The 14,162-nt window shown below is 40.7% G+C and overlaps 1 protein-coding gene and 1 pseudogene across 1 annotated transcript; both read right to left on the bottom strand.

Moving 5' to 3' along the window:
* Positions 1–340: 340 nt before the first annotated feature.
* Positions 341–2,535, bottom strand: TCEAL8 (transcription elongation factor A like 8). Its single transcript, XM_039852472.1, has 3 exons — positions 2,379–2,535; positions 1,909–1,978; positions 341–1,312 (listed from the first exon to the last, which is right to left on the bottom strand). Exon 3 carries the CDS (start codon positions 1,268–1,270, stop codon positions 917–919), a length of 354 nt encoding a protein of 117 aa, XP_039708406.1. The 5' UTR covers positions 1,271–1,312; positions 1,909–1,978; positions 2,379–2,535; the 3' UTR covers positions 341–916.
* A 5,089-nt stretch (positions 2,536–7,624) lies between these two features.
* LOC120594460 (uncharacterized) lies at positions 7,625–7,747 on the bottom strand (annotated as a pseudogene).
* Positions 7,748–14,162: the final 6,415 nt, after the last annotated feature.

Genomic DNA, 14,162 nt, shown 5'->3' with positions numbered 1-14,162 from the left:
CAGCAGTGGGGCTAGCAGAGAGCACAGGACCCAGAAGCGGCAGTGGTGCCCAACGGGCATGGCGGGACCCAAGGAAGGAGACAGGGTGGAGCTCACCAGCAGAGGACTAGCATGGAAGCCTCCACCTCCCTGCCTATTGGACTTGTTTCTGAGCACAGGTTGAGTCATGCCAGGCCCGCCCTCAAATAACTGATGTTCTGTGGTGGATTAAGGTTCTCTGTGCATAGGTGGGAATAATGGCCAGCCAAGCACAGCTCAGAGTCACCTCCTTTCTTCCCCACATCAGCCTTGTGAGGCGAATGTTTGTTTCCCCATGAAAAGATCAAGTCTTAAACAAGTGTATCTGTAATCATTGCCAGTTTTATTTCTCTGGCTTAGAGATCCAGAGGTGATTTGAGGTTTACATCTTAATAGCTATTTCATCAAGAGTTTAGGTGCCCCCATTGCCCTTAAAAGCTGGTTGCAAATTATTTGACTCTTATTTAAAAAATTCAATTCTGTGACATGTGTTCATTAAAAAATACATATAAGCAAAAAGAACTCACACGCAGAAATATAAGCACAGTTTTTGATATATGTATGTATACACACACACGCACACACACAATTTGGGATTTTAACCTACATTATGTGAGCTGATACTAAATATGCTGCTTCATAACTTGTTATGTTTTACTTTACAATATGGAACGAACATATTTTCATGCATATGTGTAAAACTTCCCAACTGAAAAATAGACCTGGAGAATGAGTCAAAATACAAAATCCAGTGAGATGCTGGTAACAAGGAAACTACCTAAAACAAAATTCCACCAGGTGATTAGAAGTAAAGCAAAGGTAAGAGATACATTGGAAAATGCTAACAGACAGAAAGCAGGGGCCAGATTTTACTATCTGGACAAAAAAAAAAAAGAATTCAAGGCCTAAAGCACACAGGATAAGGACGGCTGCGTGAATGTCTTTGCTTCCAATGCATCATCACAAACTTGTTTCTTACTCTTCTTATTTCTTCCCTAAGCCTTTCCAACTCATCTACTCCTCTTAGCATTTCTTCAGGGTCCAAATGCCTAATAGGAGTGTCCTCTTTAAATCCCTGCCCAGGTTGAATCAGCCCGCTTCTAAGGTTTCCTTCTGCTTCCTGACTCACACCTTCTTCCGAAGGTTGAGGATTTCGTTCTGCCTCCTGTAGTACATCTTCTGACGGGCGGTCTTCCTCGGCCTTTGGCATGCTCTGTAGTTTTCCTTCATTTTCTTCACACGACTTTTGCATGTTGAGTATTTTTCTATTATTTCCCTTTTGAATAAATTAATCCTAGAAAACAGAAAAAAATGACTAGATGCCAGGCAAAGAGACCAGCATCCACAGTATGCGTTCCCATAGAGACTGGCCTTTTTTCATTCAGGTCCCTAATAGTCCAAGTTTTCCAAATAGAGGTTAGATTCTCAGGCTCTGTACTCCCCTGACTCCACCCTTTCTTCCACCTCCCTTCCCTCCCCCTCTTGTCCCAGCTCCGTCTTCTCTCCTTCCGCTCCAGCCCACCATTTCCCAGCAAGCCCTGCTACAGGCCTCTCCTAGCCCAGAAATGCGTGCTGCGCGGAAGCAATTAACCCCTTCCTCTCCGCTGGTCTCTAACACTCCCGCCCTTTCTGGCTTTCCCAAGCCATCCCAACCTCCAGCCTCTCACCTGAGACCCGCTGGTCCAGTCTCTGGCCTCCCCTCCCCCTCCCCCTTCCAAGCTTCTCCAGCTCCCCTCCCCGCCTCACCTCATTTGCCGCAGGGACTGCAAAGGCCTCTAGCACTTTTTCTGGATGGGGAGAGGCTGCAGCGACCCAGGGAGGTGCTTTGGTGTCATCCACACTCCCACTCCCACCCCAAGGGATCTGGGGCAATTGCACCCTTACACTGACCTGCAGGGATCCACGAGATTTTTCTCTCTTTCTTCACTCGATTTGTGTCGCGCCCAAGAGTCCAAGAGTCCTGGAGACCAACAGGAGTGCTTGGTGAGCAGGCCAGTGCCTGATTCACGGGTCCCTTTCACGGTTCTAGGCCTTGTTCGTCTAAAGTTTCCCCACGTCCTCATCCTCTCCTTTTAAGGCAACTCCGCCCTCCCACCTCGGTCCGCACCGGTTCCCCGCAAGGAAGGAATGGGAGACGCAGCTGATTTCCAAATTGCTTCCAAGTCTCTCGCGCTCGACCCTCAATTGGCTACCCTTCTCCCTCTTCACCCTCCCCCAACCTAACAGCCCAAAATTTTCTGCATAAAAATGGGAGTTTGGCGGAACCGTAGTGTTGGGAAAGCAGTGCCGGCCTCGCTTGGTTTCTGCTCTCTGACTCCTAGACCCCAGGGTCCTCAAGGCAGCGCCCACCTTATACCGACCTGAAAGGATTCCAAGGCGCTTTCCTCCTTCTGAGCAATAGGGAGCTGCTGCTACAAGGAAACAGGCCCCGGACTATAAGGACTTCTGCACACGTCGACTCCTGGTCACGTGAGGTTCGCGCGTCATCAATGAGCTCGAGTCCTCAGCTACTCCTCCCATTTAACTCTGCAGCCCGCCTCCTCTGCATTCTCTCCACTTGATACTGTCAATCTTTTTTTCGTATTTGCCAATCAGAGACAATAAAACTGGTGTCTTCTCCCTGCAATTTCTATTCGCCTTTCTCGGACTACCAGGGAGGACCAGCCTCCTGGGGTTGATGGATCATTTCTCCTCCTTCTTTGGGAAATCATCTCTTTCACTCACTCACTTCCAATTCAACCACTCCCCCTCCTCCCCCAAGACCCTACGGTCAACCAGTTCCCCTGGAGTCCTATTTAACGTTAAAATGGGCAAAGGTGGTAGATGGGGGTAGGACTGGAAAATAATCTAGGAGTGAGGGTGTGGGCTTTTCAAAAATAGTTTTTTTGAATAGATTTCTGCTTTGTTTAATGTTTTAAACCAGCGGCCGCCAACCTTTTTGGCACCAGGAACCGGTGCTCCTGTGAGAATCTAATGCCTGATGATCTGAGGTGGAGCTGAGGCAGTGATGCTAGCCCTGGGAAGCAGCTGCAAAAACAGAAGAAGCTTTGATCGCCTGCTGCCCTCACCTCCTGCTGTGCTGCCGGCTTCTTAACAGGCCACGAAGCAGTTACTCGTCCACCACCCCGGGGTCAAGGACTCCTGTTTTAAACAATCAGCATTCTTTAAAAATATTTTGATGAAAGATGCCACGTAAGCAATATTTGACACATTATGAAGGACAAATTTGTTACATCAATGTTTAAGACTTTGGAAAAGTTTTCTAATGGCTACAAATGAAATGACGGTTTTCACAACATATTGGTGTGTTAGAAAAAGAAATTTAACTCTTACTGAAACAGCGACTTTAAAAACTGTCTCCCAAATTAATTGGTGCTAAGAGACCCACTTTTCTCTTGTTAGCAATTTTACGTAAGTAATTCACTACTTTTTCTCTTTCTGGCTGAACTCAAGTTATCAAGTGTTGGATGTCCTTTTCATTGATGAGTGATGGATGATTCCACTTGGGTTTCAGATGGAGGCTTCAGACAGACCTCCTGTCCTCTGTAGGATTCTGTGTCTCGTTAATCAAATGAGTCCACAGAAAAGCCTGCTTTCCACAGAGTGAACTTTATTTTGGAACTCAAGGAAACGCGTTGGAAAATAACTCTCATATATTCATGTAACAATAAGAAAGGAGAGAGTTCCCTATATCTCACTATTTGATGTGAGGCTTATTAGTAGGTGAAATGTTCATTTATTCATTGGCACACTTGAGTTATTCTGATATCATTCACTTTGTTCCATTAAAAAGAGAACAGTCAAGATGCGTAAGTGTTGTAATCAGAAAGCAGAGGGAACATCATGGCTGTACAAAATATATTAGTTAAAAGAGAAAGCTGATAATCCCCATAATCCAGAATCCACTGGTACTTGGAGGTGCGTTGATGCAGGGAACGGCAATCTGGCCAGTGAAGCCAGCTGCACAGTCAGGGAAAGGAGGTAGAGAGGGGTCTCTTGTCTAGGATGGTCACAGTGGGATGTGGCAGCCAACAACAGAACCTACCACGGGGAAGGAAGGGTTGGAAAAAAATAAGCGTTTTGGCTGTTTATAATGTTTAATAATTTATATTTAAGCATAAAAAGGTTATTCTACAGCTGAGAGATACATTTTCTACTATCTGAGGGAGAGTTTTTAATGTAAATATAGCTAGTGAATTATAAAGATGTAATCATTACCACAAAATGTTTCCATTCTTTTAGATGTTACATGTAATGGGAGACAACTCTGGTATTTTTTTCAAAAGTATTAGACAGCAAAATTGACCTTTTTTGGGGGGTGTACAGTGCTATGAAGTTTAACAAGTATATAGATTTGTGTAACCACCACACAATCAGGATATACAGTTCAATTACTCACAAAAACCTCCCTTTGTAGTCATATCGTACATCTTCCCAAACTCTGGCAACCACTGATCTCTATTCCAAATTCCTACAGTTTTGCCTTATTCAGAATGTTATATAAATGAAATCTACTATATGTCACATCTAGAGACAGGCTTCTTTCACTCATAATAATGCCCTGGAGATTCATTTAAGCTGTTTCATGTATCAGTAGTTCATTCTTTTCTTTTTGCTGAGCAGTATTCTGTTACATGGATGTTTTAGATTATTGGTCTATTTACCCACTGAAGGACATTTAGGTTTTTCCCAGTTTTGAGTAATTATGAAAAGAGCTGCTGTAAGCATTTGTGTACAGGTTTGGGTCCTTACTGCTTCACATTGGTAACGCTTCTCTGGCCTATCTGCCTTCTGCACCTCCTTCTCACTTCTCAATTTACTTTGCACATTAACATCTAATTAAACTTCACTCTTCTTTATTTTAAACTTGTCATTTTCCTGCCTGAAGGTCCTGGATGGTAACCCCACCATCCTCGAAGTAAATCCTACTTTCCTTATTCTGACATTCAGCATTGATCAGAATTGAGACTTGGGACACATATTCTCAGCCTTGTCATTCATTCCTTTGCGCCATCCAAAATGTACTCTCATTCACCGTGCCCCAAGTATTCTTTCTTCTCTCTCTTTGTCCTTGCACACCATTTTCATCCTCCTGATTGCCCTCTTCTTCTTTCTAGATCTTGGTCCTGCTCATTCTTAAGGGCCCAGCCTTCATCATCCAGCCTCTGAAACCACCCCAGCTGGAAGCGATCTTTCCTTCACCTGTCGATGCTGCACATAGAGTCTGCACCCCTTATTTGCCCTTAGTAAAGGTTGCCTTGTATACCTTTCCCTTTTCCTGTGTGTTTTTTTCTGAGGTGGTGGAGAGTGAATGGAGAAGGAAGGATTATCTAACCAGGCAGATGATCAGATGTAGATTGGGAATGAGAAGCAGAGGTCAGGCTCCAGCTTTCATGATGCTTGAGTGGCTCTTGTAATTTTATTTTATTTTTATGTTGTTTATTCACTCTTTTTTTTTCTCTTGTAATTTTAAATGGTGCATCACCCAGAAATATCAGTGTTTCAGAAGGAGCTGTTTGCCAATTGGCTCACAGAGAAACCTTATTCCCTACTGCATAAAAATTGGAACAGAAATTTCATTGTCTTTTCCTCTGCTTGTTCTGCTTACATGTAGTTAAAGCAACCCTAACACCATTTTTATGAAGCTATTGCCAGAGGATATTGACCCTGTTTTCCTAAATACTCACAAAGGAGAGATCAGTCACCTCACTGGTGCACACCTGACAAAGAGCCAGATGACACAAGCCTTCACTTTTATCCTTGTCCCTAAATGATTTCAGTGAATCAATATAATACGCAGCTACCTTTGAAAATAAATTAATCACAGTAGTTTTTAAATATAAGTAGATTCTTTAAGACAATAACACTATGTTGAAGTAAAAACTATATTTTTAACAGGAACAAAAAAGGTGCACATGTTTACTTTAAAAATGAAGACATGAGTTCTGGAGAGTAGACACCCTGAGCCTCTGATCCAATCAACGTCCTGTTCTTGTGAACCAAGAGGACACTAGGGATATCTCCAAAGGTCAAAGTCTCCAGGTGGTGTGAGGGGAGGAGAAATGAGGAAGAATTTTACCATCCAGGAGGTCTTATACAAGACTATGATATCCAGAATATTGTTTTCTATGTTCCTTTTGGAAGTCACTTTCCATAGTCTTATGTTCTGAGGCTCTATATTCAGCAACTCCTCCTGCACATTTTGTTATTGCTGTTTCAGAGCTCATTCCATAGAAGAGCTTGAGGGGGCTGTTGCTCTTCCTCATTTCTCTAGCATGCTTCATATGGCTTAAAAATATCCCTCCCAGTATGGCAAAATCTGCTCCAGATCCAAAGGTTTGGCTGCATAGAGTGGACTCAAGAGATTGCTATCTGAGATGATTTACTTCAGAGAACAAGTGGACCCAACACATCCCATCTCTTTGCTCAACTGAGGGTAGTCTACTCATGTTCTGATGTGAGAAGTGCACACAGAATCTAGACTGATTTCCTTTTAGATTGTACCTGCTTCAGAAAGTAAACTCTTCTACCATCCCTCCTGTCACTGCATTCCCTGACATTTGGAAATATGACATGGATAAGTTTCAGAAGTTCCACAAACTATTCAGAATACCCACTGGCCACATCCGAGCAAATGACTTAACTTGAAGCACAACTTCTATGATATTTCTCATCTCTTTCAGTTAATTCTGTCCACTTTCTGAACTCACAGCTAAATGCTGTACACATTGTAGATTATTGTGGCAAAGATATCCAGTTATCTAGGGCATAATGCTTATGAATTGCTGTGAACCTGAAATACTGTATCATAACCACTGCCATTTTAAGTGTCCCTACAGTGTCCGTGTTGGCCACAGTAATAGGAAACCCTGAGTTGGTCTGCTTGGAATTTTAATATGTGACAGTATGCTCAGGATCCACCTCAGCTAGATTCTTGAGACTGCTTTACTTAAGCTCTGAGATACGCATCTATGTAGAGCATCTGCTTGGATGGAGATGGGGAAGAGAGCACACTTCAGCTATACTACAGCTTGGGCCAGGCAATTTTTTCCTGTAGCAGAAGCAGAGCTGTTGGGGAAATAGTGCTGTTGCTGTTGGCTGGGTGTTTTTAAAAATTAAACTTATAATGGAAAGGAAATCTTCACTGACCTCTTGATTTTGCCTCAGTTGCCTGTACTACATTATCCTTTAAACCCCATTTTAATACTTTCACCCTGTTTCATTGGCTTTCTACTTTGTATCCTTCACTTATCTGAAAGCGTCATAAGGACAAAAACCTTATGTGGTTCAACTTTGTAACCACTCCAATGTTGAAATATCAAGTTGGTGGAAACATTTTAAATGTCTATTAATATGAGAACGATTAGGTGAATCATCCATTTTGAATTTCCCTTAATATGAGAATGATTAAATGAATTGTCCATACTGTGGAAATTATGCAAATATAAAAAGAAATGAAATAATGCACATACAGTGACATCAAATTATATTTAAGTTACATATATATATCTTATATAAGTGTGTACATATATATGTGTGTTTGTGTGTGTGCGTGCAGGGGTGTGTGTGTGTGTGTGTGTGTGTGTGTATATATATATTTTTTGAACACCTACAGCACCTGGTCTTCCTAGGTGGTCTCCCATCCAAGTATTAACCAGGCCCGACCCTGCTTAGCTTCCGAGATTAGACGAGTGAGATCGGGCACATTTAGGGTGGCATGGCCATAGCTGAGTTATATTTCTGAGTGAAGAAAGTGGCAGAACGATATTTAGAGAATACCAATCCATGCACATACACACAATACATACATACGCATATACACATCCAACTAGTTTATAAAGTAGTTCCGATTTTCTTGTATAAATATGGGACACTTTTGTTTTTCCTAGTAATTGTCATCAACTGTGTTCTGTAAAATCTTCCCTTTCTCACTGAATAATGAATTTATTTAATGACATTTCAGTTTGTTTCCTCAATTATTCAGTCACTTTCATTCATTAAGAGAGTTTTATTTTGGGTTCTTGAAACTCAGTATGGTCTATTTTTAAACTTTTTGTTTTGAAATAATTTTATTTCGAAAGAAGTGTTTTTAAAATTTACAGTTTCCTTATATCCTACACCCAGCTTTGCTTAATAATTATGGTACATTTACAAAAGCAAAGAAATTAACTTTCGTGCAATACTATTAACTAAATTAGACTTTAGTCAGATTTTTACAGGTTTTCCGCTGATATACTTTTTTGTGTTCTGGGATTCAATCCAGGATACAATGTTGCATTTAATTAACATGTCTCTTTAGTCTACTCTGTGACAGTTTCTCAGTTTTTCCTTGTTTTTCCTGACCTTGACACTTTTAAAGAGTGAGATATTTTGTAGAATGCTCCTTAATTTAGGTTTGTCTGATGTTTTCTCATAATAAGATTGTGGTTACTGTTTGGGAAAAGAATACCACAGAGATGAAGTGCCCTTTTCATCACAATGTCAGGGTTACATAACATCAACATAACTGATCACTGGTGATGTTAACTTTGATCATTCGGTTAAGATGATGTCTACCAGGTTTCTCCATGTATAAAGTTACTATTTTTTCCTTTTCATAATCTAGTCGTTAGAAGCAAGTTACTAAGTCTAGCCCATATCAAGTAGGAGGGGAATTAAACTTTACCTCCTGGAGAGAGATGCATGAAAGAATTTGTGGGTATATGTTTGAAAACAACTACAGTAATTAATAAATATTTGAGGTCAGATAATTTGAGACTATCCAAATATTCTGTGCATTTTGCCTGCAGTAATTATTATGTGATGTTCTGATGGTATTTTTTTTATATTCCTCATTTCCTTCTACATTTAGTATTTCAAATTATTCTGTAAGGAAGATTCCCACTCCCACCATGTATTTATCGATACAATTATTTGTTTCTATCAGTATGACTCATGGATTTTTAAGACTTTGAGGGTTATAATCATATATGATCATTATTTTTGTTTATTTTTTTACCCAAATTGTTTCACCCTTGGTCATTGGAAGCTCTTTCATGTTGGCATTCCCTCATCCTTTTTCCGTTTCTTTGCTTTCTGGTACACTACAAGAAGTCCCAGATTCATCCTGTATTTTCTTTTTCCCAGCCCAATAATCAGCTATTTCTCTGAAGAGTCTTGGTTACTTTCATTGAATAATCATATTTAGTAATTAAGATCTGAGTACAGAGTGTTCTGGTGGCTACTGGGGTGTCATTGCTTCTAGGACTTCTCAGATGATAGAACAAGAAGATACATGTATGTTTACTAAACTGTATATATATACCTGTCTACATTTCTTTCTTGTGTCTGTCTATCTATCTATATCTATCTATCTATCTATCTATCTATCTATCTATCTATCTATCTATCTATGTATACATACAGAATTCATACTGATACATATGACTCTCATCCATTACCACAGATAACTATTAAGCTTTCTCTCCTCTTATTTTTAATTTCTATCTTTGACAATGAGAAACTTGGTTCTTCTTGAGTGTAATTTATTTACTTATTTATTTAACACTAGTATATAAAGTAGTATCATAATTTCTATCATGTACCCCTGTGAGAAATAAATTTCCCAACCAGGACACAACATTTATGTACAGTTCTTTTTATCTTGAGCCTTGTAATACCCAGTCAAAACACTGACCTAAGTACAAAAGCAACTTAGGTCAGCGTTTTTTTCCTTACCCTTTTCAATAAGATTATGGCATACATCTATAATACAGTGAGATTCATTTGCCATAGTGTGCTTTCCATTAGGGCTCCCCTTTGTGGGGTGCAGTTCTGTGAAATTTGACACATTCATATAGCCATGTATCAACTACCACAATACCATACTGAAGAGTTCTATGACCCTAAAATTTCCCTTGTGTTGCACCTTTGTAGTCAATCACTCCCCTCATCCCCACCACTGAAGCCTCATTTTTTAAATAATTTTTTTCAATTACATTTGGCATACAATATTATATTAGCTTCAAGTGTACAACATAGCGATTAGACATTTACAAAACTTACAAAGTTATCACCCCAGTAAATCTACTACCCATCTGACACCATACATAGTTATTACAATATTATTGACTATATTCCTTATGCTATACTTTACACCCCATGACTATTTTGTAACTACCAATTTGTACTTCTTAATTCCTTCCCCTTTTTTACTCACCCTCCCTAACCGCACTCCCATCTGGCAACCATCAAAATGTTCTCTGTATCCATGAGTTTGTTTGTTTTGCTTGTTAGTTTCTTTTGTTCTTTAGATGCCATATGTAAGTGAAATCATATGCCATATGTCTTTCTCTGTCTTATACCACTCAGCACAATACCCTTAAGGTCTATCCATGTTGTTGCAGATGGCAAGATTCCATTTCTTTCCTTATGGCTGAGTCACAGTCCATATATGTATCACTTCTTCTTTATCCATTCATCCATTGATGGACACCCTGATTGCCTCCATACCTTGGCTATTGTAAATAATGCTACAATGAACATGTGAATTTGCATGTCCCTTCAAATACTATTTTGATTTTCTTTGGATAATACACAGATAAGGGATTACCGGATCCTTCTTTGTCTCTTGTTATAGCCTTTATTTTGAAGTTTATTTTGTCTAAGTATTGCTACCATAGCTATTTTTAAAATTTCATTTTCATGAAATATCTTTTGCTATCCCTTTACTTTCAGACTGTGTGTGTCTTTTGATCTGAAATGAATCTCTTGTAGGGAGCATATGTAAGGGTCTTGTTTTCTTATCCACTCAGTCACACTATGTCTTTTGATTTAAGCATCCATTTACATTTAAAGTAATTGTTGCTAGGTATGTAGTTATTACCATTTTATTATTAATATTTTCAATCTTTCCTCCTCCTCCCCCTCCTCCTCCTTTTTCTTCTTCTTAAAGTAGTCACTCTAACATTTCTTGTAATACTGGTTAGGTGGTGATGAATTCATTTAGCATTTTTTTTCTCTGGGAAGCTCTTTATCTGTTCTTTGAGTCTAAATGATAACTTTTGCTGGGTAGAGTAATCCTGGTTGTAGGTCCTTACTTTGCATCACTTTGAATATTTCCTGACAATCCTTTCTGGCCTGCAAAATTTTTGTTGAGAAATCAGCTGACAGTTGATGGGAGCACCCTTGTAGGTAACTAACTGCTTTTCTCTTGCTGCTGATAAGATTCTCTGTTTGTCTTTAACCTTTGCCATTTTAATTATCATGTGTCATGGTGTGGGCCTCTTTGGGTTCATCTTGCTTGGGACTCTGAGCTTCCTAGGCTTGTATGTTTACTTCCTTCACCAGGTTAGGGAAGTTTTATGTCATTATTTCTTCAAATAGGTTTCCAGTTCTTTTTCCCTCTTTTTTCATTCTGGTACCTCTATGATGTGACTGTTGGTACACTTGATGTTTCAGAGGACCCTGAAACTACCTTTATTTATTTGGATTCCTTTTTTCTTGTCGCTGTTCCGATTGAGTGTTTTCTGCTACCTTATCTTCCAAATCACTAACTTGATCCTCTGTTTCATATAATCTGCTTTTAATTCCCTCTAATGTATTCTTCATTTCAGTTATTGTATTCTTCATTTCTGATTGGTTCTTCTTTATGTTTTCTATCTCTATTTTTGTGTTTTCTATCTCTCTGTTAAAGTTATCACTGAGTTCACTGAGCATCCTTATTACCAGTGTTTTGAACTCTGCATCTGGTAGATCACTTGTCTCCATGTTGTTTAGTTCTTTTTCTGGGGCTTTGCTCTGTTCTTTCACTTGGTACATGTTTCTTTGCCTCCTCACTTTGGCTGCCTCCTTGTGTTTGTTTCTATGTATTAAGTAGGTCTGCTATGCCTCCTGGTCTTTGTAGAGTGGCTTCATATCATAGTTGTCCTGTGGAACCCAATGGCACAGTCTTCCCTGGTCACCTGAGCCAGGTGTTCCAGGAGTGTTCTTTGTATAGGTTGTGTGTGCCCTCCTGTTGTAGTTGAGTCTTGGTTGCTGTTTGCATATCAGTGGAAGGAACTGACATTTGGACTGATTGGTTGTGAGGATTGGCTGGTGAGGGGCTGATCCTATGAAGCAGGATTTGCTTTAGCAGAGCACTTGTGCCTGCCCAGTCTGCCCTTTGGATGTGTCATCCTCAGATGCAGCCCCAGGTGGTGCTTCTGTTCAGTCTGAAGCCTGCTGCCAGGCGTGTCAGCCCTGGAACATCCTTGGTGGGGCCCCACCTCAGGCAAAGTAAGGCATAGCCTGTGCCCTTACTGGAGCCACCTGGCAAGAGTCACCAAGCAATCCACAGATGGCTGTCACCTGTGCTGGGCTTGGAGGTTCCTCAAGAAGTCAAGTCGTGAACTGAGGCTGGTTACCACTAGTACCAGACTTGGGGCTGCTCAGGAAGAGGTACAGGACATGCCAAGGCCAACTGCTACTTGTTTGGGTTTTGCAAACTTTTGAGAGATTTTAGGAAAGTCCTCATGAACCAAGACAGGCTGTTTGTATGAAAAAGCTGCTAGAAGCAGCTTGGGTGGGCCCACAAGTTGGATGGTGTGGAGTCTCAAGGAATTATCAGGGCAGGGCGACTAGTGTTAGCAAGGTCGATGGAGACAAAGATATGGTGTCTGCCTGTGCCTGTACATTTGGAGAGGGAGAACTCAACAAAAGAACAATGTCCTCTGCCAACACTTCTGTCTGGGAGAAGGCTGTCCCTCCAGCCCTTGCCCCAAAGCCAGACACTTTAGTTTCTCCCTATATGTCCCTGGCACCTTTCAAGGTGCTGCTCCAGAGCTGGAGATCAGAGCAAGTGAGTTATCAACAAGTAAGTCCTTGTGCGGGCCCTTTAAGAGAAGTGTCTGCCACTCCAGACACCTTTCATCTCACTCAGCCACAGTCTCTGCTGCCTTTCACAGCCAGAAGTTGTGGGGACTTCTCTTCTCGGCACTGAAATCCTGGGCTGGAGAGCCTGATGTGGTATCAGGACCCCTCACTTCTCTGGGAGTACATCCACAGCCAAGATATCCCTCCCAATTCTCAACTGATACACAGAGTGTGGAATAAGCTCATTCTACATCTCCACTCCTCCTACCAGTCTCAAGGTGGTCTCTTCTGTATATCCCCAGTTGTGAGACTTCTGTTCAGCTAGACTTCAGGCAACACCCAATGATGACTGTTCTGTAGTTTAATTGTAATTTTGATGTAGTTGTAAGAGGAGGCTACTCTGTCATCTTGACTGGAAGCCTCTGAAACCTCTTTTATATCTTTTTAGATTAGCCTCTATATAATGTCATATAAATGGAATCACACAATACATATCCTTCTGAGTCTAGATTTTTTCACTTAGTAAAGTACATTTGAGATGCACAAATGTTGTTGCATGAGTTTATTCAAAAGTTTACTTCTTTTTATTACTGAATAGTATTCCATTGTACAGATGTACCACGATTTCTTTATATATTCACCAGTTGTAGAACATCTAGGTTTTCTTCAGCTTTTGGCAGTTATGAATAAACTTCAATGAATATTATGTGTAGGTTTTTGTGTGAACATAAGTTTTAAATTTACTTGGGTAAATCCCTTGAAGTGGGATTGCTGGGTTATATGGTAATTGTATGTTTAACTTTTATAAGAATCTGCCAAAATGTTCTCTAAAATGGCTGTAACATTTTGCATTCCCACCAGTAATGAATGAGAATTCCTTTCCCTCCAAATGTTTACCAGCATTTGGTATCATCTTGGTTTTTTGTTTCTTTTAAGCAATTCTAATAACTGTATAGTAGTATCTCATAGTTTTAATATGTATTTCCTGGATCATTAATGATGTCGAACATCTTTTCATGTGCTTATTTGCTGTCTACATATATTCTTTGATGAAGTCTCTGTTCATATCTTTGTCTCTTATCCCTCTTGGGGGCATTGTTTTTCTATTTTTAAATCCCCGCCCCCTACCCCCGGACCTATGGATGTTGCCATCTCCCCTTATGAACTGGATCTCTGAAGGTAGGCCGTCTCTTCCCATGCACTCGCAGCGCACACCCGGGGCCTGGCACACCCGGGGCCTGGCTCACACAGGGACCTGGCTCACCCAGGGGCCTGGCGCACCCAGGGCCTGATGCACCCAGGGTATGGTCCAT

Source organism: Pteropus medius, unplaced genomic scaffold (assembly GCF_902729225.1).
Source record: "Pteropus medius unplaced genomic scaffold, Ma_sr-lr_union100, whole genome shotgun sequence".
NCBI classification, from domain to species: domain Eukaryota; kingdom Metazoa; phylum Chordata; class Mammalia; order Chiroptera; family Pteropodidae; genus Pteropus; species Pteropus medius.
Note: the sequence above shows the minus strand (reverse complement) of the source record. Positions and strands in the feature narration are given on the sequence as shown.